General features: G+C 52.5%; 8 protein-coding genes across 8 annotated transcripts; 5 read left to right on the forward strand and 3 right to left on the reverse strand.

Moving 5' to 3' along the window:
• Positions 1–58: 58 nt before the first annotated feature.
• On the reverse strand, positions 59–1,724 carry J4E78_000407 (uncharacterized protein; the record flags this gene model as incomplete). Its single annotated transcript, XM_049361071.1, has 2 exons — positions 59–1,636; positions 1,698–1,724. The coding sequence occupies 2 exons, from the start codon at positions 1,722–1,724 to the stop codon at positions 59–61; spliced, it is 1,605 nt and encodes a 534-aa protein (XP_049226354.1).
• A 2,027-nt stretch (positions 1,725–3,751) lies between these two features.
• On the forward strand, positions 3,752–4,485 carry J4E78_000408 (uncharacterized protein; the record flags this gene model as incomplete). The annotated part of the gene is made up of 2 exons (XM_049361072.1): positions 3,752–4,223; positions 4,364–4,485. The coding sequence occupies 2 exons, from the start codon at positions 3,752–3,754 to the stop codon at positions 4,483–4,485; spliced, it is 594 nt and encodes a 197-aa protein (XP_049226355.1).
• Positions 4,486–5,245: 760 nt separating this feature from the next.
• J4E78_000409 (uncharacterized protein) lies at positions 5,246–6,697 on the reverse strand (the record flags this gene model as incomplete). Its single annotated transcript, XM_049361073.1, has 1 exon — positions 5,246–6,697. The coding sequence occupies one exon, from the start codon at positions 6,695–6,697 to the stop codon at positions 5,246–5,248; it is 1,452 nt and encodes a 483-aa protein (XP_049226356.1).
• A 1,601-nt stretch (positions 6,698–8,298) lies between these two features.
• J4E78_000410 (uncharacterized protein) lies at positions 8,299–9,460 on the forward strand (the record flags this gene model as incomplete). Its single annotated transcript, XM_049361074.1, has 2 exons — positions 8,299–8,696; positions 8,752–9,460. The coding sequence occupies 2 exons, from the start codon at positions 8,299–8,301 to the stop codon at positions 9,458–9,460; spliced, it is 1,107 nt and encodes a 368-aa protein (XP_049226357.1).
• A 797-nt stretch (positions 9,461–10,257) lies between these two features.
• J4E78_000411 (uncharacterized protein) lies at positions 10,258–12,070 on the forward strand (the record flags this gene model as incomplete). The annotated part of the gene is made up of 2 exons (XM_049361075.1): positions 10,258–10,266; positions 10,502–12,070. 2 exons carry the CDS (start codon positions 10,258–10,260, stop codon positions 12,068–12,070), a joined length of 1,578 nt encoding a protein of 525 aa, XP_049226358.1.
• Positions 12,071–12,446: 376 nt separating this feature from the next.
• J4E78_000412 (uncharacterized protein) lies at positions 12,447–14,052 on the forward strand (the record flags this gene model as incomplete). The annotated part of the gene is made up of 2 exons (XM_049361076.1): positions 12,447–13,040; positions 13,087–14,052. 2 exons carry the CDS (start codon positions 12,447–12,449, stop codon positions 14,050–14,052), a joined length of 1,560 nt encoding a protein of 519 aa, XP_049226359.1.
• A 297-nt stretch (positions 14,053–14,349) lies between these two features.
• On the forward strand, positions 14,350–15,561 carry J4E78_000413 (uncharacterized protein; the record flags this gene model as incomplete). The annotated part of the gene is made up of 1 exon (XM_049361077.1): positions 14,350–15,561. The coding sequence occupies one exon, from the start codon at positions 14,350–14,352 to the stop codon at positions 15,559–15,561; it is 1,212 nt and encodes a 403-aa protein (XP_049226360.1).
• A 2,135-nt stretch (positions 15,562–17,696) lies between these two features.
• On the reverse strand, positions 17,697–20,567 carry J4E78_000414 (uncharacterized protein; the record flags this gene model as incomplete). The annotated part of the gene is made up of 4 exons (XM_049361078.1): positions 17,697–17,707; positions 17,833–18,911; positions 19,419–20,253; positions 20,564–20,567. 4 exons carry the CDS (start codon positions 20,565–20,567, stop codon positions 17,697–17,699), a joined length of 1,929 nt encoding a protein of 642 aa, XP_049226361.1.
• Positions 20,568–21,696: the final 1,129 nt, after the last annotated feature.

Raw genomic sequence — 21,696 nt, forward strand, 5'->3', positions numbered from 1 at the left:
TCCCGTGCGCCATACATCCCTGATATACACCAAGATCTTGCCTAAACATCGAAGCTCACTATCTCCTCCTTGCCAGCCCTGTGACATACAGCTCACCAGGCTCTGCTTCTACTTTCCATCCTTCGTTGACTAACGTCTTCAAGACTGCAGGTCCCAGCTTTCCCCTTCCGCCCTCGCTGTGTCGGCCCAAACCTGTGATGATCCTGTATGCCTCGCCACCACCTCTGCGACCAGCACCGCCCCACTCGGGTATTCTGCGCTCGCCCAGACCGTTCCACCAAGCTTGTGTTCGTTGTTTGGCGATTCTCGTTGCGTCGGCCACAGTAACGCCATGGAGGTCGAGGTATGTTGGACCAGATTGTGTGGAAACAAATGCGTCGGCTTCGGCTGCGTTCATTGCTCTCAGATTGGCGTTGAGGTCGCGGCCTTCTTGTGCATAGTACGCGGCTGCTTGCCTCATGAGTGGTGTCGACTTACCCTTGCGGTAGGCACCTGATGCTTTCCCGAATGCGTCGTTTCGTGCAGCAGCTGTGGACATCGCGTCGCGTGGTCGGACAGAGGGAGTCAAAGTAGGGAGTCTCGTAGCTTCGGAAGGGTCAGATAGATCGACAGGAGCATATCGTAAGTCGAGTTTGATACCACCCTTTCCACCTGTCTCGCTAGCAGGTTGTTGGGTGAGGGATTTCGCTAACTCCTGGGCTTTTATCGTCGAAGGAGCAGTAAGTCGCACTATGGCAAGGGCGTGCTCCAGATCCATAGAAGGAAAGCCCTCGTTCAGTGTGATTGCATCCTGTACCAGTGCGGCATCTGGTTCACCCTCTTTCTTGTGTGCTGCAATATCCTTCTTTACAATGGCCAGCACAGTCGCCGAAACGGACGTTCCATTCGCGTGGTAAAGCGACGATACCGTCTTCGCTGGAAGACCCGTACGCGACGTTATGAAGTCCACATCTCGACTCGTGTTTTGCCAGCGATTGGTTGGCGCATCCGATTCGACGAGGTAGCTAGTACCCGCCTCCAAGGAGAGTCTCTGCTTCTTCTTGCTCTTAGCTTTCTTGCCTTTTTGCGGTACAAGATGGTCTTCTGAGAATGCATCAATACCCTTCGCGACTGGACCTTCTTCAGTAGGGCTTTTCCTACTATCATCGAAGAAGACTTGGTTCAACAGTTCATCCGTCGCTTTATCGTAATCGTATCCACACTTCTTCAGTGTGTACGTGACCTGCGCGAGCCGCAGACCTGGGAAGGTTTCCGCAAGCAGCAATTCTTTTGTGGAGACGTCCGACTGCTCAATATCCTTGTAGTACCCATCCTCCAGGGACCCTTCCGAGCCCCCCGACCGTCCGTTGACACTGAGTGTAGAAAATTCGTTCGATAGTGTCGAGTGGTCCGTCGCTACCGTTTGCGTCGTCCACGAATCAGCATTGGAGTCGACATCGGTACTGTGTTTGTCTGGGCTGCCTTGAACTGCGCCTCCGCTGCTGCCAGAGGGGTCAAAATCGAGGGCTTCGGCGTCGGCCGTCAACTTCAGGGGTTCGAGTAGTTGCCTAGTAAGATCGATTGCGTTCGGTTCTCCTGCGAAATCCGAGTATATCGTGTAAAGAAGTGTGGGGTCTATCGTGGGGCAGTATTCCTGCTGCAAGTCGCATTCCCGTTAGCGACGTCGCACAATTGTCTACTCTCGCGTCGTTGCATACCTCGAGGAGACGGAGGTCTTCATCCATTTTGATTCTTGTAGTATTGACGTCTTCGTATGTGTCTATGCGGCGAGTGCATACTCAGACTGTCTGTCGAGACTGTTGGAGTGTGTCGCACGATTATCTCCTCTTAGAGACGTGCGCGTTTGAGATGACACGGCGTGGTGTGGTAGGATGATTGTACGATAGGCGGGCGCACAGGCAGAAGTGCGTGGGGTGTTGTGGCAGAGTCGGCGCGTAGTCGCGAAAACCATGGGTCGAGGGGAGACACAGCCGAGCTTGGCGATCAAGACACACCTCACCCTTGCTGCAGCATAGCGAATCTCGTTCGACAGAAGAGATTCAGAGTTTGCGACGTTCGATTCCTAAGCTCACTGAATTCTTCGCGCTGGTTAGATGTCACACGTCATCTCGTCCCGGATCCAACTGCGCGTCATCAACCGACTTAATCGACGCTAATGCAAGCGCCGCGAGGCTCAAGCGCGGGAGCCCTACCAAGCTCTCGACAACCTCAAGATCCGATAGATAAGCATCAAGCTGGACATTCTCTTTCGTCTTCTCTGAGCGTTTTCGGAGAGTGGTTTAGAGGGCCATCAGGAGGAGGCGGTGTTCGGCTTGAACAACGTCATACATGCTACACAGGAACAATGACTGGCTCTACAGCAGGACACCTTTCAGTGCTATCACCAAGTGTAAGACCTCATTCGATCTACCGTCTTCTCGTATCCCTTCAATATCAAGCCCCGTCCTTCTGGATAGAGATATGCCGTAACTGCCGGTCTCGGAGAATTTGACTTGGCAGCACCGAGTGATCAGCCTCGCGTACCCGTTTTGGCCCCCAACAGCGCTGCGCCGCCATCACGTCCATGGCGGTGCACGAGATTTGTGCCCAGGCGTGCATGAGTTTCAGGCGACCTGTTGCATCCTTGCTATGAGTTTAAGTACACCCAAGGCCTCCCGGGCGTAATGACAGCTCGCGAGTTTGATCCCCTCGCGTCTCTCATACTCGAAAACCGCATCTCCAATCCCGAATAACAATCAGACAACATGGCGCCCATCCAACGTCGCAACACCAATCTTTCGCTGCAAGGCACTGTAGCGGTCATAATTCTTGTCATTATGTTTGTTACAGGCATCTTTTGCACAGTCGTTTTTATGAAGATCTGTAGTAAACAGCGGAGGCGCGAAAGGGCTATGCGCAGGATGCAGGAACAAAACGCGCCGTACGTCGGGGTTCAGTATACTGCACCACCGGGCGCCCCAAGCAACGGAAGCGTGCTACCACCGTATGCAGGGCAAGCGCATGTACCGACGGAGCTGCATGGAGACCAGTACAAACACAATGGGCCGCAGGAGTTGCAAGGAGAAGGGAGACCTGAGTCTGCTCAACCGCAGCAGATTGACGGGTACATGGCAGCAGTGAGTGCCATTATTGAAGCGAAGCATCGCGTTGGGGATAGAGAAGCTGATTTCCCATAGCCAACCGTTGACAATAGCGATCCTATCGAACTACCCGCGAACGCGATCGTGAATAATCACGGAAACAATGGAGCTGGAGGTTTTGCGATGGAAGAACCGCAACAAGAAAAAAAGACAGCGTTTGCGCGCATGCAAGCATTGTTCAAATGAAGACGTCAGGAGACCTTATAACGTAATAACGACCACCGGAATGATTCAAGGGCAAACGACAGATTCCAGGCAGCTATAACGACAGAGCTATCCACATGGGCTTGACGAGCGAATATTCTCTCCATAATAGGAGTAACAATGGGGAGACCACAAATCTGTCTCGCTTTCGCAGTGAGCGAGTCCGTCGCCACGGCTTTGCGATTCGCGTATCCCTAGTCTTAATACACACCATCAAGGCTCCTTCACTACGACTTCTTGATTAGCGCCTTGCCAGTCTATATATATATATATCGTCCACGACTACTGTACCTCGATCAATCCTACACCCCCGCTTGACAATCGATACAAGCTATCTTGATAACAATTAAGCTCGTATCAATCAATTGTACTACCCACGACACATCAACACCTCAAGAACCGTCACCATGGACCTCATTGACGCCAGCAACGCCCCTGTACCCATCACCGTGGACCCCATCACCGGCAACACCATATCCGCCAACGAGACCGAAAACGCGATGGAGGACGCTCAGATGGCCGACCCCGAAGACCACACCAACGCAGCGGATGACGAAGCCGAGGACGAAGCCGAGGACTACTTCATCGACAACAGCCCCACATTCCACGACTTCACCACCCTCCCTCCAGACACCAAGGCCACAATCACCCGCCTCCTGGCGTCTGCAGGTGCCGCTTGGGAATTCCGCTCCATGGCTACCCCGTTCCCAATCCAGTACCTCCCCGATCCAGACTGCCACAACTGGGGTCTAGCACTCATCTCCGCGCTCAGCCGTCTGGCGGATATGACACGCACTGGTTTCAAGTTGGAGGCGATCGCGTTCGTCATCAAGCACATGAAAGAGCGGAATGAAGTTCCTGGTAATACCGAGGATGAGGGTAAGATGGCTTCGAAACTTGAGAAAGGAATGCGGTGCTAATGATGTGCTTGAAGATATTGCTGCTTCGGTGGTCATGGCGGGTGACTTTGTGATTCGCCTTGAGGACGTCAACTACAGCATCCGCAAGATGCGCAACAGGGTTAATAGCTACCGGCCTGCTCCACAAGGTCAAGGCCGAGGCCATGGGCGTGGCGGCTATCGAGGTCATCGAGGTCGTGGTCGAGGACGTGGTGGTGGAGCGAGGGGACGAGGAGGTATGATGGGCTTCCACGGCTGAAGTGTTGTTGAGTGATCGACATCTCCTGGCTGTTATCATGAGGTATGGAGGAATGTGACATAGATAGTCCGGGTGTACTTCACAGCCTTACTGGATGTACGTGGACACTTGAAGATACATTGAATGCCTCCACGCTTTGCTATGATGCGTAACTCTGTGAACTCCGGAGACGTATTGGAGACTACACATATACTACCCCAAATCCAAACTTGCTCTTATTACACCCACCGTATGCGACAAGCCGCAAACCCCTCACAATGATGAACAGCACCACTACTGCGCTCGCGCGCATAGCATCTCTACCAGTAACCCTACTCGGCTCTATTCCTAGGCCAAATATCTCCTACATCCCCGCCGCACATGTTAAGCTTAAAGCGGAACATATCGTAATGGTGTTTATTTGTGTAATGCGACAGATTTGGCTGTACGTAGAGGGCTGGAGAGATAGCAGGAGGCGAAGGAACCAGGTTGACGAAGACAACGCGGAAGATAAGAGACAAGCAAAGAGGCGCTCGAAGAAGAGGAGAGCAGTTGCAAGGACGAGTAAGAATACGGGTAATGGCCGGAAAGTGAAGATTGTTATGAAAGGGAGGTATACGCTGGTGTTGCAGTAATGGGCTGGTATAATATGGCGCCTGAATCCAAGTATATATGCATCTCCAAGCTCTAAGACGTCGCCAGTAGAGTCCAAACAGGTTCGCAACACGTCATGTAAGCTCCGCTAGATGAGCAAGTGTTGCCCTTCACATAAAACGACGAGGACCTTTAATGCTCTCATCACAGTCTGACTCGATGTCCTTGTTCACCCTAAGGCATGTTTCGTCTTCCGATTCGCTCTCCGATTCACTTTCCGATATCTGGGTCCTGGCGTCCGGTTGTGCCCAGAACTTGCCTTGCGATCCGTTTTCCGATTCGGCGTCCGATTCGTTTTCTGGTTCATTTTCTGATTCGGTATCCTCATCCATAGCCCCAATAATATCCAACTGTAGCCCCGCTGTCTTGCACGCATTCTTTATCTCTCTCGATACTCCGTCTTCGCCCTCAACCACCACCATGGTCTTCCAGTTCCTTGCGACAATGTCTTTCTGCTCGATAGTAGCCAGTAGAAGGTCTGTGACTTCAGTATCGCTTCCTAGTTCGTTGAAGAACTCGAGTGTATCCATTACTGGCGGGAGACCAACGGAATGAAGACGTGGTTTCTTAGATGACTTTCCAAATAGCTGGTAATCCCAGTTCAGGCGCAATGTCTTCAGCGCTGCGAACTCGCGCATACGAAGCACTTTGCGCCCGGTAAGTGTTGGGTGATCGATGGTTATGCTCTTCAAGAACTCGGCTTGTGACTGAGCTGCCAGAATATAGTCACCAACGTTATCAGAGCTTTCTTCCAGTTCTGGCTCCGGCTCTTCCGTTTGCGTCATGACAAACTCCTCCAGCGCCTCGGGCAGTTCGAGAAGATCTCCAAGTGAGTCGTCGTTAATATCGCATTCGATCAAGTGAAGTTGTTTGAGCGCCGTCATATGCGGCCGCTCGATGTGATCGAAGCCCTTCTCGTCTAGCTTAGCTCTGCGAATCGTCAAGGTTTCCAGCGTAGGATGGGCGAAGATATGTATGTTCTCGCGTAGGTCCCAGTAAGCATCATTAGCGCATTGATAGAATAGTGAGCAGGACTTCAAGCAGGCGAGGTCGAAGGGTCCGTTGAACAAGGTACCGATACCGTGTAGGAGCACGTCGGGGACGGAAATATCGAGCTTCTCCAAATTTGACATTATCGATAAAGTCCGTGAGAGGCTATCTGAGCGCTTGGGATCCAGGTATGAACCGGCGACAGGCGCATCAAGCGCCAGTTGCGACAGCTCCGAAGATGGGTAGGCAAGCTTGATTTCATGGATGGCTGAGCCGCGGCGCGGGCGACGACTCAATGACTCGCTGAATGTGAGGTGTAGTTCTGGAGTTTCGAACAGAATGCTCTTGTATAAGACGGCGTCACTGAGGCGGTGGCATCGTTTGTTGACGCGCGATACGTTGCAAAGGTCGCGTCTGGAGAGGCACCCAACCGCCTCGAAGATGTGGAGCAGCAGCTCATCGGGCAGCGCACTCAGTCTGTCGCGTAGAACGACGTCGGTGTTACTGTCTTTCTCCAACGGCATATCTGATACTAGTGTATCGATGCGAGAGAGAGGAGACGAGGTATCCATGAGCGAGGTACTTCGCAACCTCTGCTGCGAACACGTGGAGTTGGCCTGACTCGCTGCAGGTGGAATGCGGGGAAGCTTGTGGAGAGTCGCCGATCCTCAGTCAAGGTACAATAGAACGATATAGAGGAAATGCTGCATAAGAGTAATGTGTCAAAGTCGTTGTCGGAGACATTAGAGGACAATTTTGGAACACGCAAGAGTATAGGAATGAAGGCACAGTGGTGATACGTCCAGTGACGGGGCAGGAACAGCGATGCGCGCACGGCCCGCCACGTGCGGCCGGTCCCATGACATCACCCAAAAAACCTCATTCCTCATCTGACGCTCGCATTCCCACAAATGACATCTCCAAACGACTTGTATCGGCTTTCGGTTGCATGCTGGCACGGGTCTACTGATGGAGCATGCATCTCCATTTTACACTGCCCAAGCGTATATCGAACCAGTAGTAGCAATTTTAGGCTAGGGGTGGACAGTCGCCGGCAGGTGGCGCACGACTGTATCGTGAACCTAGGCTCACAAGCAGACTTCGCGACTGATGCTAAGCTTTTGAACGTCGCGGGCAAGAAGATAGCGTAGATCTTGAAAATGATATCTGAGTATGACGTGGAACTCAGTCATTTCGACTCTGGCAGTGTTGCTCATCATGCCGCGTATCCGTTCGTCTGCGCCGCTCAGTTTGTTATAATAATAATTTGCACCGACAAGATATATGAGGAAAGACCCATACGTTCTACAAGGACCTTTCTGTGCTAACAAACTTATGTGTCGCACAAAAGAGCTTGCGTTAGCACTGTTGGACGAAAAACACGCTGAACAAGCAAGTGTTGATGTGATACTATCGGGTTAAAGTCCTTGGCCACAGGCGCGAAAACATCATAAGAAACCTTAGGGACTTGGAATTGTCGATTGTTGCCACTGCTTTGCTTTTCGATCCTATATAACTTCTCCCAAAATGGTGATTTGGATTGCTGAAGTCTTGACTGGCTCGCTTCTCGCTGCGTGGAATAGTAGCACCGGCGAATGCCGACCTTGGAAAGATAAATCAGAGTAGGCAATTATCAGACATCTGGTTGGTCTATTATTTGTACTTTAGTCATATATCTGCGCAACCAAAGTTGAGAGCTCTCGCTACGACCATCTTATCCGATTCTGAAAATATGGAGCCCACACGCAGTCATGCAACACTTCGACACACCACATCTACTAACATCCTTTTCGTGCCAACATCTAGACAGAAGCCTCAGCCTACTCAGAACTCTGGAGCCTACTCTTAACTCTTCCGGTCAAAACAACCGCCCTTCTTTTACGTCACAGTACCCAGGCAGCCCCCCTGCAACACATTCACCCTTGGCAGTGTGCTAGATCATCGTGATACAGCACGAGCCCACTTCTAGCACTACGCCTGTATAAATAACTTGGGAATCTGCCAAAGAGAAACGAACTACCGTTGAGGAAAAGTCTCAACTGTCAGAGAAGTTGATCAGCGAGACTGAGCAGTCGACCACCCCTTTTTCCTACCAGAACATACCTGTAAGTCTTTGAAGCCCGGTTTGATAAACAAGACCAACTGACATGACTAGCTCTTGAGATCGACAAAGATGTCCGACTCAAGCTATTCCCGCTCCCCCAGCCGCGATTCCAACGACTCCTCCTCCCCTCCGCCCCTCTCCCCAAACGCTCAGCTTGAGCTCGCCCTCGCCAGCAAGTCCAGCCGCGCAGTCCTCGCGCACTGTCTCGGTCTCTCAAGCCTCGACGGCGTGCCACCCTCCGCCAAGAACATGATCGTCGTCAACTTTGACACCGAGAACTGGGAGTGCAAGCAGAGCGCGCTGACCGAGATCGGCGTGTCCACGTTTGACTCTCGCGACATGCGCGCACTGGCAGGTCCGGGTATGCATGGTGAGGACCTGCTGAAGCAGGTGTACTTCTACCATGCGCGTATTCTCGAAAATGCGCACTTGTTGAACTTGAAGTGGTGTCCTGGAGATCCTGAAGCGTAAGTACCATCTCTTTCTTCCTATTGCAAAGGACGTCGGCTAACTGTATGACAGCAACCGCTTCGGCACTACCCGTTTCCTCACCAAGTCCGAGGCCAAGGAAATGCTCACGGCGATGTTCCAGTGGCCTGTCGACGACACCGATGCTTCGAAGGGCTTCTGTCCTGTCGTGGTCATGGGCCATGCTCTTTCTGGCGACATGTCCATGTTGAACTCCACGCTGGGTTTCAACGCCATGGCTCTAGGTACTGTCGTCAAGGTCATCGACACCCAGTACCTGGCCAAAGAGTGTAAATACGATTCCTGGGGCGGCAATAAGATTGGGCTTAGTGCTCTCGTTGGCATGTGCGGCTTCTCTTATCGAGATGCTCATACTGCCGGCAACGACGCGGCTATGACGCTCATTGCTGCTGTACAGATGGTGCTTCCTTCCGAGTTCAAGACCGAAGACGGCGGCCATCTGCAAGAGGTTGTCGATACCATTGAGTTGCTTAGTCAGCAGCAGCAGTGGGGCTGGGGCAACGACCTCTTTTGTCTCCGCTGTGGCAAGTATGGCCATACCAAGAGGAATTATCAAGGCAAGCTTTGCTACGCAAAGGTCAAGTGTGACCACTGTGCCTCTTCGCAGTCAGACAAACGCAAGCAGGCCAAGGGTACTCATATGACTGAGCGTTGCATCTCGTATGCTATGAAAGGTCCTGAGGTTTCCTCGATTGAGAAAGTCGCCAACGCGGTGGCTGCGCTTGATCTTGCAGATTTCTAGAGGTGACGGTAGTGAGACTGAGAAGGTTGGACACCCTGTAAGGACCGCATTTCCTGGCGTATCTCCACATGTACTTGGAGACTGTCTGTAGGATACTTCGTACTTCGACCTTCTGCAATTTGCTAGGAATTTTTAAGGATGTCCGATGTTGTTTCAGATAGAGATAGTATCCACTATAGGTATCCAAGAATGCAATTTTCATACAAGAATTCGTGTAGGTGACCGTCTTTTTCGACATTTCGAAACGACGTTGATGACCCATCGCAACGAGCGACCAACACCTTCCAAAATCCACATGTACCCATACAATCAGGTCTTCTCGCAAAAGAGAAGTATCTTCAGCACAAGAGTCTGCGATACGACATTGTCACGTGCGATTGGCGTAGGATATCGAAGCGGTGCAATACCGCAAAGCTTAGCTCGTAGAGAGGACACGTCGGTGTGTAGGCGTAGCTCTAGCAATCACGAGATTGGCTGTTTGACAATCGTGTGGGTCGTACCTTGGATAGCTCTTTTAGTATAAGTCTCTTAATCCGCTCCAGTGGACATAGCCATGGGAGACTGATATTGAAACCATGATCCGCTACTTCCCGTGAACTGAGGCCACACTTTATAAGTACGCAGCCATTGCCGACACCTTTGCCATCTGTAGATTGCGAGCATATACTCAACAACTTTCCTCCAAGATTTTCCTCCTCCTTCACTTTCACTACCGCCCCTCCACGACGACCCTGTTTGCGCGGCGGGGGCGGGCCAAGGCACAAGATTGCTCACGCTCACGCTCACTGACTAGATCAATGAAATACGTGCTCACCTTGGCCTAGTGACCGTTCACATATATACATTCGGCGTTTCTCGTACCTACCCCTCTGGTCTCCGCCGCACTCTCTACTTGTCTTTTCGCAACTAGAACCCGCGACTACATTCAACCCGAGCGACATCGTCCACTTCAGATTGCCCACGCGCACGACATACTACGTAAGGTAAGTTCTGACTGTACGAAGTGCATATGACACACATACTGACTTCGTACCTCTGCAGACAGCGGACTCGCCCACCGCCATGGGATACTCACCGCATCCCAGTACTCTACCGCCCTTAAGCGACACCGCTATGTCCCAGAACTCCCAAGGTGGACCGGTCCCCGTCACCGCTGCCGCACCCACAAGCACTCAACCTGATGCTCAAGATCCCGCGCTCGCCGCGCTCGCAGCCAGCTTCAACGCAGTCAGTATAGATGCTACACCTGATGCTCGAGACCCCAGGATCATCGCGCTCGAGGGCCGCTTCAAAGAAGCCAGCGACCTTGAAGTGTGGGAGCACTGCGTCGGAGGCAGGTGCATCAAGAAAATCCCCGATATCGCCAAGGACCTCGCCAACCATGTCATCGTCATCTGTATTGACTGTGAGCACTGGTCGAACAATACCGACGAGACCACCGAGGTCGGCATCGCTACCTTCGGTCGTCAAGATGTATTGCCCATCGTGGCCACTGGAGACTTCGGTGATCATGGGGAGAACCTGATGAAGAAAGTCCGCTTCTACCTCCTACGCACCATCGAGACGTCCCATCTCCCGAACCAGAATCCAGCATCGCGGGGAGTCGAAGGCAACCGCTTCGGTCAAGGCCGGTTCGTCACCTTCGCCGAGGCGCGTCAAATCCTGACCGACCTCTTTGTTCAACCCATCAGTGACGTACCCCGCCTCAAGGGTTACTTCCCCGACCTCAAGGGTAACTTCCCCATCGTCGTTCTCGGCCACGACGTCGGACACGATCTGAACAACCTCAAGTCCAAGGCTATTGCTTTCGACATGGAGCCAATCGGCACCGTGGTCCGCTACATCGACACCCAGCTGCTGGTTCGTGACAAAGGTTACTGGATGATGCCGAGGAACGAGCAGGTTGGTCTCAGGCGTATGGTCGAAGAGCTCTCCTTCGAGCATCGTGATTCCCACACGGCGGCAAACGACGCCGCTCGCACGTTGATCTCCGCCTTCCAAATCGTTTTGGGCGGACACAAGTGCAAGAAGTTCGCACACAAGAGCATGGAGCAAGTGGCCGAGGATCTGGAGCGCCATAGTGTGGCGAACTTCGATGATAGCCTTGGTGGCGTTGAGAAGTACTGCTTCAAGTGCGGCACTATCGGCCACATGAAGCCAGATTGCCAAGCCACAGACCTTCATTGTGATGAGTGCGAGGAGAACAAGTGCAATATCGAGCCAGGAAAGGAACACGTCACCGAGCATTGCATCTGTGTAGCCAACAAGAAGGCGCTCATTCGGCGCGAGAAGGACGCTATTGCTCGGGCCCTCAAGAAACCCAAGACCAAGCACCCGCCTCGTGGGGGCTTCCACGCCAGCTGGGGTCGTCCCATGTCACGTCGTGGTTCCACTCGTCCATCTGGTCCTACCATGAACTATGACGGTCTCCGACAGTACTTCGACTCCCCTGGTGGACATGGCTTCGCCCCGCCAGGCCCTGGAGGACACCCTTCTGTCAGGGGGTTTGGCGGGCATCTCGGCCAAGGCGGCTATGGCAACGTTTCGTTTGGTCGCGGTCGTGGTGGATACCCTCCACGTGGAGGACAGGGAGGATACAACCAAGGTTGAGATGGCAGAAGGACTGCACAGGTGTTTCGGCGTTAGACTGGCGGCGCTTTGAACAGGCCGGGAGGTGACTAGTTGCTTTTGGAAGTTCAGATGACGGCTGAAAACGCCTTGAAGATACCCTGGGTCTAGCATAGATGCAAACAATATAGGATGAATGTACACTCTGCCGAATACGGTGTTGGTTGCGAGAAGTGTGATGCGCTGCTGACTAAGCCAAAGAAAGCAGCAGGCAGCTGCGTCATCGGCGGGCTGTAAGCAGCAACCCTGCCGTGTAGCCGTCAACAACTTCCACCATGATAACGATAATACCCCCGCCATGCCTTTTGATGGGGTGCGGTTGACTTCCTGATACCTAATATCCTGTCGCACTACCGCCATGATCGAAAACACCCTCCCCAAGTACCTGCTCATCAGGACGTGCATCCTGGGATTCCGCGCCATCACGCCTTTCAGCATCTTCTGGGTCTCTTTCAGCATCGCAGAGCCCCCGCACTCGGCCTTCCGTCGCTTCCTCCTCACGTGGAGCATCATCGAGACCGCCTTCTGGCTGCTCGTCTACCTGCCCCGCAAGCGCGCGCTTCAAGCCTCCGCGCAACACCCGCCGCCCCTCGAGAAGGAGGAGAGGAAGGAGCTCTTCTGGCGATGCTGGGATAAGATCCCGCACCCCGAGTACTACGTCAGCAGGTGGTTTCTGGGCGCGAGACCGGGCGAAATACGACGCGAGAATGTGCGCGAGTTCTTTGCGTGGGCGCTGCTGAACCGCGGCACCGAGAGCGATGAGGAGCGGAGGAAGAGGCGGCAGGCGCACCCGGAAGAAACCAATGCTGAGGACGACGAGCTCAACGAGTATGCGGATGGCATAGAGACGATGCTAGGGAGGAAGCTGGCGCCTGGCATGGGCAGCGCAAAGAGCTTGCGCCTGACTATCGACCAAGTCAACATGGCGCATCGGCCGTTTCTGTGGTATATGGTATGTCTGCTGGTCTTGAGATTATATGTGATACTGATGGCGACAGATCGTCATGCTGGTCGATACCCTCACCGCCGCTCGTCTGCGCTACTACGGCTTTATGTTGTTTCGCACCCACCTTCGCTCCTCGCTGGCCATCTTCCCACCGCGACTCGCCAATTTCACTACGCGCAACATCTCATCCGCGCCTGATCTGAGTTACTGGTACCGACCACACACCTCGAAGACGCGACTACCCGTTCTCTTCGTACACGGCATCGGCATCGGCCTGCACCCATACGTCGAGTTCTTGAACGAGATAAACAAGCACGATCCGCTTGCGGCACAAGATGGTCAGGTCGGTATTATTGCTGTGGAAATCATGCCTGTCAGCTTCCGCATCACTGGGGCGATTCCCGATAAAGACGACATTTGTCGCCAGATCAACATGATTCTGGAACGCCATGCTTTCGACAAAGTTGTACTCGCAAGTCACTCTTACGGCTCCGTCATCTCTACCCACCTTCTTCGGGACCCCATCACCACTGCCAAAATCGGCCCGATGGTCTTCATCGACCCTGTTACATTCCTGTTACATCTTCCCGACGTGGCGTACAACTTTACCGCGCGTCGACCGAAAGGCGCGAACGAGCACCAGCTCTATTACTTCGCTTCTACCGACATGATGGTTGCGCAAACCCTGGCGCGCCAGTTCTTCTGGGCACAAAACATACTGTGGAAGGAGGACCTCAAAGACCGCGATGTAACTGTCAGCCTCGGAGGCAGGGATCTGATAGTTGACACCGAGACCATCGGGAAGTACCTCAATGGTGCTGACCTCAAGGGCGAGGACAGAACCTGGAAGGACTCCGAGTGGAGAGGCCACGGCACAGAGACGATTTGGTGGCCTACTGTAGACCACGCACAGGTGTTTGAGAGGCAAGACGGTAGGATGAGACTTGTGCATGTTCTCAGAGAGTACGTGAAGCGTAAAGCAGAGGAGGAAGAGGCAGAAGAGTTTCCCGGGCAATAATGCATATCCGCGTGCCTGCATTCAGGGTCTTGCCACTTTGTCGCACCATCCATGTAGATCAACGTCAGCTTCATCGGAAGTTTTAACGTACGTTTGGTTGATGCAGACTACGGGAAGCCGTAGTTCATTTTGCGGGGGTCCGTCCGGACGGGCCTGAAACAACTGGCGAGCCGGCCCCGCCGATCCCGAAACGTCCATGTATATACAACGCTTGTATGCGCAACGACGACATGCAAACAGCTGGCAGTCTGTCTAAACTATACCCTTGCACATTCCTTCGATCAAAAGATTTGCATCATGCCTAACGGAAATTGGATCCTCGGAGACCTCTTCACCAAGGAATACGGACATCGCGGCAGTATTCAGAAACTCTGGGAACAACGTTGGAAGTTTCCCTGCACCAAAGGCGTTTACCCTTTCCACGATGGCAAGTTTGAAGATTTCGAACCAATCTTCAAACACCTCATCGACAACAACATCAACGACCCTTACGACGATGCATATACCAACGCCTTCTTGCCAACAGCGCAACGCCTAGCGAAGGAAGCCAAAGAGATGGAAAACAAGGACAAAGAGGCAGCGAAGAAGCTATACCTCAACGCAAACGCCGTATACAGATTAGCACGATTCCCCTACATCGGCACGGAGCTCAAGAAGAAGGTCTTCGAAGAGCAAAAGGAAGTCTACTTCCGCGGCGCACAACTCTGGGACATCCCCCTCGAAGAAGTCGTAATACCCCACAAACAAGCCTCCAACGGCGACGGCACCTCCATCCCCCTCTACACCCGCAAACCCACCGGCTCAGGCCCCTTCCCCACCGTCCTCCTCATCACCGGCCTAGACGGCCACCGCCCCGACAACACGGAGCGCACACAAGAGCACCTGAGCCGCGGTTGGGCAACCCTAATCTGCGACATACCCGGCACAACCGTCGACTGCCCCGCCAACAAGCGCGACCCGCTCTCCCCAGACCGGCTCTTCACCAGCATCCTAGACTGGATCCACGAAACGCCTTATCTGAACGAAAAGAAAGTCATCGCATGGGGTCTCTCAGCCGGCGGCTACTACGCCATCCGCCTCGCGCACACGAACTCTTCCCGCCTCCTCGGCAGCGTCGGCCACGGCGCCGGAACACATCACTACATCGGTTCAGAATGGCTCTCACAGATCTCTAAACACGAATACCCCTTCGGTCTCGAGGAAGCGTATATCCAGAAATACGGCTATTCGTCCTTTGACGAGATGAAAGAGAAATGCCAAGATGAATTCTCGCTCGTGAGTGGAAAGGGCGAGGGTGTGGCTGTTGTAGGGCAGGGTATGAGCAGCTGTAGGTTGTTGCTTGTGAATGGTGTGTTGGATGGGTGTATGCCGGTGGAGGATAGTATGTTGCTGGCGGAGTATGGGAGTCCGAAGGAGATGCGGTTTATGCAGGGGAGGCTGCATATGGGGTATCCGGAGGCGAATGGCACGGTTTATCCGTGGATGGAGGGGGTTATGGGGGGTGTGTAGGTGGGATGATTGGTGGGAGCGGTATGTTGAGAATGGTCGCTTTGATAGATAAGAGTTTCGGACATATGGAACTTTGCCAACGGCGCGCTATACGTGTCGAGACATGTGCAAACCCCCGCTACCTGTTCACGATTGGTTGAGACGGAAAAGGGCTCGAATTTAAGGCGCCTGATACAGTGACAGAGATCTCTTAGTTGTCTGAGGCGCGACTTCGTGAATACCAAAATACATGCCGCCATCCTACCACTCTACTGCGTAGATTATGGCATGCAGTGCAACGATCTGTATAGTTCAAAGGATACAAAAGTTGCCGACTAGGATACTAGTGCCCCTCCAAGTAGTAGAAAGAAACATGTTGTCCAGTTCCCCCATCGATCCGCGCAGGGTCAAAGCAATCCTTACTTGCCAAGTCTGCCATTGTGGGTATTCGTCCAAAACTTCGTGCAACAAGTCTTCCGGTCGTGACACGGAGACCACGGAGATGTGTGTAAGACCAACACTCGTCAGAATGTCCTGTACAATGTGCGAAACGCCTTTGACGACAAAAACCGCAGGATTGCCCGCTTGGGCAGGCGCCTTCCTTGGTACACGAGGCCGACAAGTAGGGCGTATTGCGGTCCTGTGCACTCCATTCGGAGATGTCCCAACCTTTGCGTGCACTCGGAAATTGAGGTAAGCAGGTGGTCCGGCGGAGGCCCACCGGACAACAGCTGCAATCCCACATCCTGAAGCAGTCTGTTATCCAAGCCTTCTCTAGATCGATCAAGATACAGAGTCAAGACGGCTCCTACCCAAGAAAGCCCTCGAGAACTTAAGTAGACTGAGAATGCGGTACTGGCAAGTTTCCCGTCTAGGACGATCTCTTGAGCGAGCGCGATGGTAGCTTCTGTAGCTTTCTCCACATCTCTAGTGTCAGAGTAGTGAATAGCAAGGGTATCTAGAGACAAAAGGCGTTCCCCGATTATGGCCTTCAATTTGGCAACGGCGGTCTTGTCCACCTCAGGGACGACCATTGTTTCGTGCAGCCATCTGCGATGCCTCGCTCTCAACATCGCTAGCTCCCGTGGATCTAGATAATTGCCTTTGTCCGAGGGCATAGATGATACAACCTCCAGTTGGTCGTCTTCGATCCGGATGTTCCTAACGTATTTGGCTAGTCGCGCACTTCGAGAGACGCCGTCGAGCTTCTCGAGATCGGACGCCATCAGAGTAGTCTTGAGGCTGGAGAAGAAGCGCTTGCCGACTACGCGTAGAGTCTTCGCGTCTGCATGTCTACATGTCAAGCGAAAGGACAGAAGGTCTGCGTCGTCCATATAGCCTGCGGCGGCCTCGATAAGCTCGGTGGGCATGTCGTGAAAGGCGCGGTAAGACATGACTGTGAACGCTGAGACAGGTCGATGAAGTAACACAGGCGTGTAGAGATGCTGAAGCTTGTTGGCAAGCAGCGGTAGTGCGATGAAGATGTAAGAAAACAAGGCTGTATGGAAAGCGGAAGGTGTGCAGAAGCGATGGGGATGGAAGGTGTCACATTGAAAAGGCGCGTGCCAGATTTCAAGGGAAAGCGCGTAGGCAGCAACGAGGGTATGTTTGTTTGCTCCTCACGTCACCGCGTCAACGCTGTGCGACATCGCTAACCTTGGAAGGCAGACACGCTGCACCTTTCCACTCAACAAGACAGATTTCGCAGCGAGAAGACGACCTGGCGAATTAGGCCACATATGTAATTTCGATCAACCCGGTATCTCCTCAAACAATGCATGCGCATCGACGATGACAGTGCATTCGTCGATGAGCTATTCACGCCTTCCTCAACTCGCAGAAACCATGCGCAAGAGATACCTGGGCAGTTACATCCCGAATTTGAACACCCTACATGCAGCGAATCATCACATGTATGCAGTCAGGACACACGTATTAAAAATAATTTGATCCGATTTTCTCATGTTTTCTATCTCCGCCACACACAATCCCCCGTCTTATGCCCATAAGCATTCTCATTACAATACCGTCTCGGATCTGTACTCTCAATACAAAACTCACACGGCACAGCATTAGGACTACTCGAGCGCTTCGACCCGCCCTGTCCATAACCCATGCTACCCTGTTTCTTGATCAGCGCAGCCTGCTTAACTACATTAATGCATTTCTGCGAATTATGAGTATACGCCATGTGTCGTGTCAGAGGGTCTTTTTCGCAGTGTTCACAGTGCCAGACACTCACACGGCAATACGGTGCGGTGTGGTGATGTGAATCACATTTCTCACAGAAACGCGTGACGCCGTAGCCGCGACCTTCTTTGATGGCGGTTTGGCCCGCGTCGCGGAGTTGCGCTTTGAGGTCCACGTAGTGGAGTTTGTTGAGCGGGGTTTGGGTTGGAGGACAAAGCATTAGGAAGGCGGCGATCATGGTGCATACGATGTCGTTGCCGGCGTTGTGAAGGTATGGTTCTTTGATGTCGTATTCGGCGAGGAGATGTGCAAGGCGGATTTTGCGGGATGGGTTTACGAGGCCGTGCTCTACGGCCAGCACTTGTGTGTCGATTGTTGCGACGATGGTGCCGATTTCTTCAAGGTCGAGACCAAAGCGCGATTTTATGACTTCGTAGTCGTTTGAGACGGCGTGGCCTACGAAGATTATTGGACGTAGGTTACCGTATATGTCTTGGCGAGTGAAAATGCTGCGCAGCATTTCTTTCGCTTCTTTCACGCTGACAAAGGTTGTGCTGCCGAATTGAAAGGCATCTGGATGCCCTTCGCAGAGGTCTTTGTTGGTGAGATGTGCGTGGGGCTTGATGCGCACGTGGTAGTTCTCCATGCTGGTGAGAATACCCCATGGTGATGAGGAAAATGGTTGTGGCACGGAACGCGGATCGAGAACAGATATTCCGAGTTCCGTGATGAAATGGTCATCGTGCTCGTACCACTCGGCATCAGAGGCCACGATGATAGCGTCTTGGAGTGCTGCGGCTGCAGCGGCACTGCCAAGCGGGATTTCGCTCCCAGATCTCTTCATCCAGTGCTGGAGGATAGCTGACTGCGTGAGACCTTGGTGTAATTCGGCTTCGATCAGAGATTTCAACTCTCTTGGTGAGACTGGATAAGACATGTCTGACAAAAGTGTACTGTGCGTGAAGTCTGGCCACCAAGTAGGTATTGAGGTTGGTGCGTAGGAGTATTCGGTGGTCGGAACGGAGGGGAGAGCAGGAAAGTCTTTCAAATAGGCTGAAACCGCCGTTGTGTAGTCATAGGCGAAATCTGAGTAGTGAATGGCGTTGTAGAGCTGATCCGCTTCGAACTCGGTTGAGGTTTGAATCATGGTAAGAGTCATGATGTCTGAGTTTCGGTATTTGCTGCAATAGTTTAATTGTAGAGCATGAATGGGAACAGGAAGTTAATTGTAGAGATGAGATGAGAGTGGGAAGCCAAGCGCAATATATACATACTGGAACTGAAAACGTGATCTTGATGCCTGAAGGCGGCAGACTCTCGGTACCATGGTTGCACACTTTGACCACGGTTGTCGCAACGTATACCACCAATAAGGCATCTATACTTGTAAGCAGTACCGCGACGTTGCGACAATATTTCCAGACATTTTTTTTTTTTACACATTTGTTTAGCTAGTGGTGAGTGGGCGCCGAGCGAGGTGAGTAGCGTAGCACAGCCAATAGGCACACCCCTGACTAACTGTCGCAATGAGAATGACTGGAGGACGGAGCGACGGGAAAAATTAATGCAACCTAGGTCTGATTCAAAACACATATTAGAATACGTCGCAGCCACAGCGCTAGGCTGCTGTCTGCGACCTCGTGATCTTGACGACGCGCTCCATTCCCAGATCGCGCCATACTGCAGACCCGATTGAAGTAGGCGAAATAGTTTCCTCCACGCCATCCAGGGGTTGTTTGTAGCGCTCCGAAATTTCGTCTTCTCCCACCTCATAGTCGTCGGACTCATCGCTGAGCTCCCACCCTTCTAGGTCCACATCTATGAGGAACCAGCCGTCGGATTGAGAAAAGCAAGCCTCCCTGAAGAAGTACCTGAGGGCATCTAGATCTTTCATCTTGAGCATATCGCATAAGTGCCCGAAAGCGTTATTGATATTGCTTCTCATCTCTTCCTCCGTGCTTGGTATCTCAAGAGCCATTGTACGCAGGTTAGGATAGTGTTCTTTGATCAAGTTTGACATGAACGATCCGCCCTTTTCGTCGTCAGTTTGCCAGAGTGCTATCGACAATTCGTTTTCGATCATCAAGCTTTTCGTGATGATCAAACTATGAAGGCTCTTCTTCAAGACCTCCGGTAGGAACTGCAAGAAGAACATGGTATCCGCGGTAGTGTTTTCCAGAACGACCTGACTGCGAGACCAAAGGTACTGGAAAGCCCTGGTCGGTTTAATGATCCGATGGTAATGTATGTTGGATCGCGCGACTTCGTTGTAGTAATTGATCCATCCTCGTTTGTTGGCCCGCAGTACCCTCTCCGCCTCTCTATTCACTTCCTTGGAAACAAGAAGTAGTGGTGTCGACATGAAGATCTTGTACGTGAGCATTACATCTTGGTGATCAGAGAATGCGCCTAAGCTTCCATTAGGGTCGTTCCAAAACACATCGTAAAGCTCGTCCGGAACTGGCTGGTCCTCATCAAGCACTCGCGGTGTTTTCATCATATCGAGAATCATCTGCGGGTCTTCTATGGGAGAGTTAGTCCTGACGTGGTGGTTACACCCGAGTCTGCGTACCTTTGCTAGGATTCGTCTCTGGCAGGTCGTAACCCTGGTTTTGTTCCCGTTGATCTTCGCGGTTCGTATGCCGAAAGATCGCTCTTGGCTCAAGTGAATAATCATATATCATATCGCGAAGTTCTTGCGGTAGGTCATGCAGACGGAATCTGCACATTGTTAGCTATAGAAGCGCGATGCGTACGGCGGAGAGTCCTAACGAGTCTAGATGTGCGGCGGCATCACCATGCCCAGACCGCGATGCTTCCGCCGTCTCTTCACGCATTGCTGTTGGTGTGTGTAAAACCGGGCTTCGGTATTGCGCTTGCGAACACAACGGAAGAGGAGCCCCAGCCTCGCGGAAGGAGGGGATGGCACTAGCGCGACGCGTCGAGACGCGTCTCGCGAACGCTAGGACCTCTTCTTGTTCCGTCGCTCGAGCCTTGCGAGTCTTTTCACAAGTAGCATACACGGTCACACAGCTCCAAGAATTGCGCGTACTTTAAAACTTTGAATCTCTGCATGCTTTTGTGTCTTTACTACAACGAGGATCCACTTTACGCCTGAATTCGTCGAGACCACGACCAACGCCTGAACTGTGTGCTGACGACCAACAAGACGATCGGGAGCCTTGCTAAGATGTATCGCAGCCGCTGTACTAGGCTGTTGCCTGCGATCTCGTGATCTTGACAACACGGCAGGCCCGCAAGTCGCGCCATAGTTGAGACGCCAGTGAGGTAGGGGATATGGGTTCCTCAACTCCAGTCAGTAATGACCGATCTTCCTCTTCTGTCCCTTCATAGTCACATCCCTCTAGCGTTATGTGTCTAAAAAAGAGGGAATCTGTTTCCCTACGTGCACATTCGCCCTTCTCATAGTCTTTGTAATAGAATCTCACGGTGTCCAAACGGCCGTTCTTGAGCATCTCGCACAGATAGTCCGAAGCCTCATTCCAATTCATTTCCATGACTTCGCACACGTCTGGTACCTCAATCACCACCGTCCGTAAGTTGGGGAAATTTTCTGAGATCCAGTTTGTAAATAAGGCCCCACCTCTTGACTGCTCTTTGGTCCACCGCGAGTATGCAATAAGACTTAGGAAATCATAAGGGAGCACCAGCCGGCGAACGCAAGGTTTCAGCGAGTCTGGAAGATCTCTCAGGAAGAATATGGACTTGCCGTAGTCGTGCCGGAGGAAGAACTCGCAGCTGGCCCATAAATCGATGAGAGCTGCGCTTGGTGATGTGATGCGGTGTAAATATATTGACGACAACAGAAGTCTCTCATAGTATCTCTTGGTGGTGGTTAGTACCTTCGTCATTTCCTCATTGGTGGCTTTAGACACAGCGAGTAAAGGCGTCGCTATCAAGATCTTGAAGGCCAAGACGGCGGTGTTTCCATCATCACGCGGGCTA

This window comes from Alternaria triticimaculans, assembly GCF_023758025.1.
Source record: "Alternaria triticimaculans strain BMP 0046 chromosome Unknown scaffold_1, whole genome shotgun sequence".
In the NCBI taxonomy this organism is placed as follows: Eukaryota; Fungi; Ascomycota; class Dothideomycetes; order Pleosporales; family Pleosporaceae; genus Alternaria; species Alternaria triticimaculans.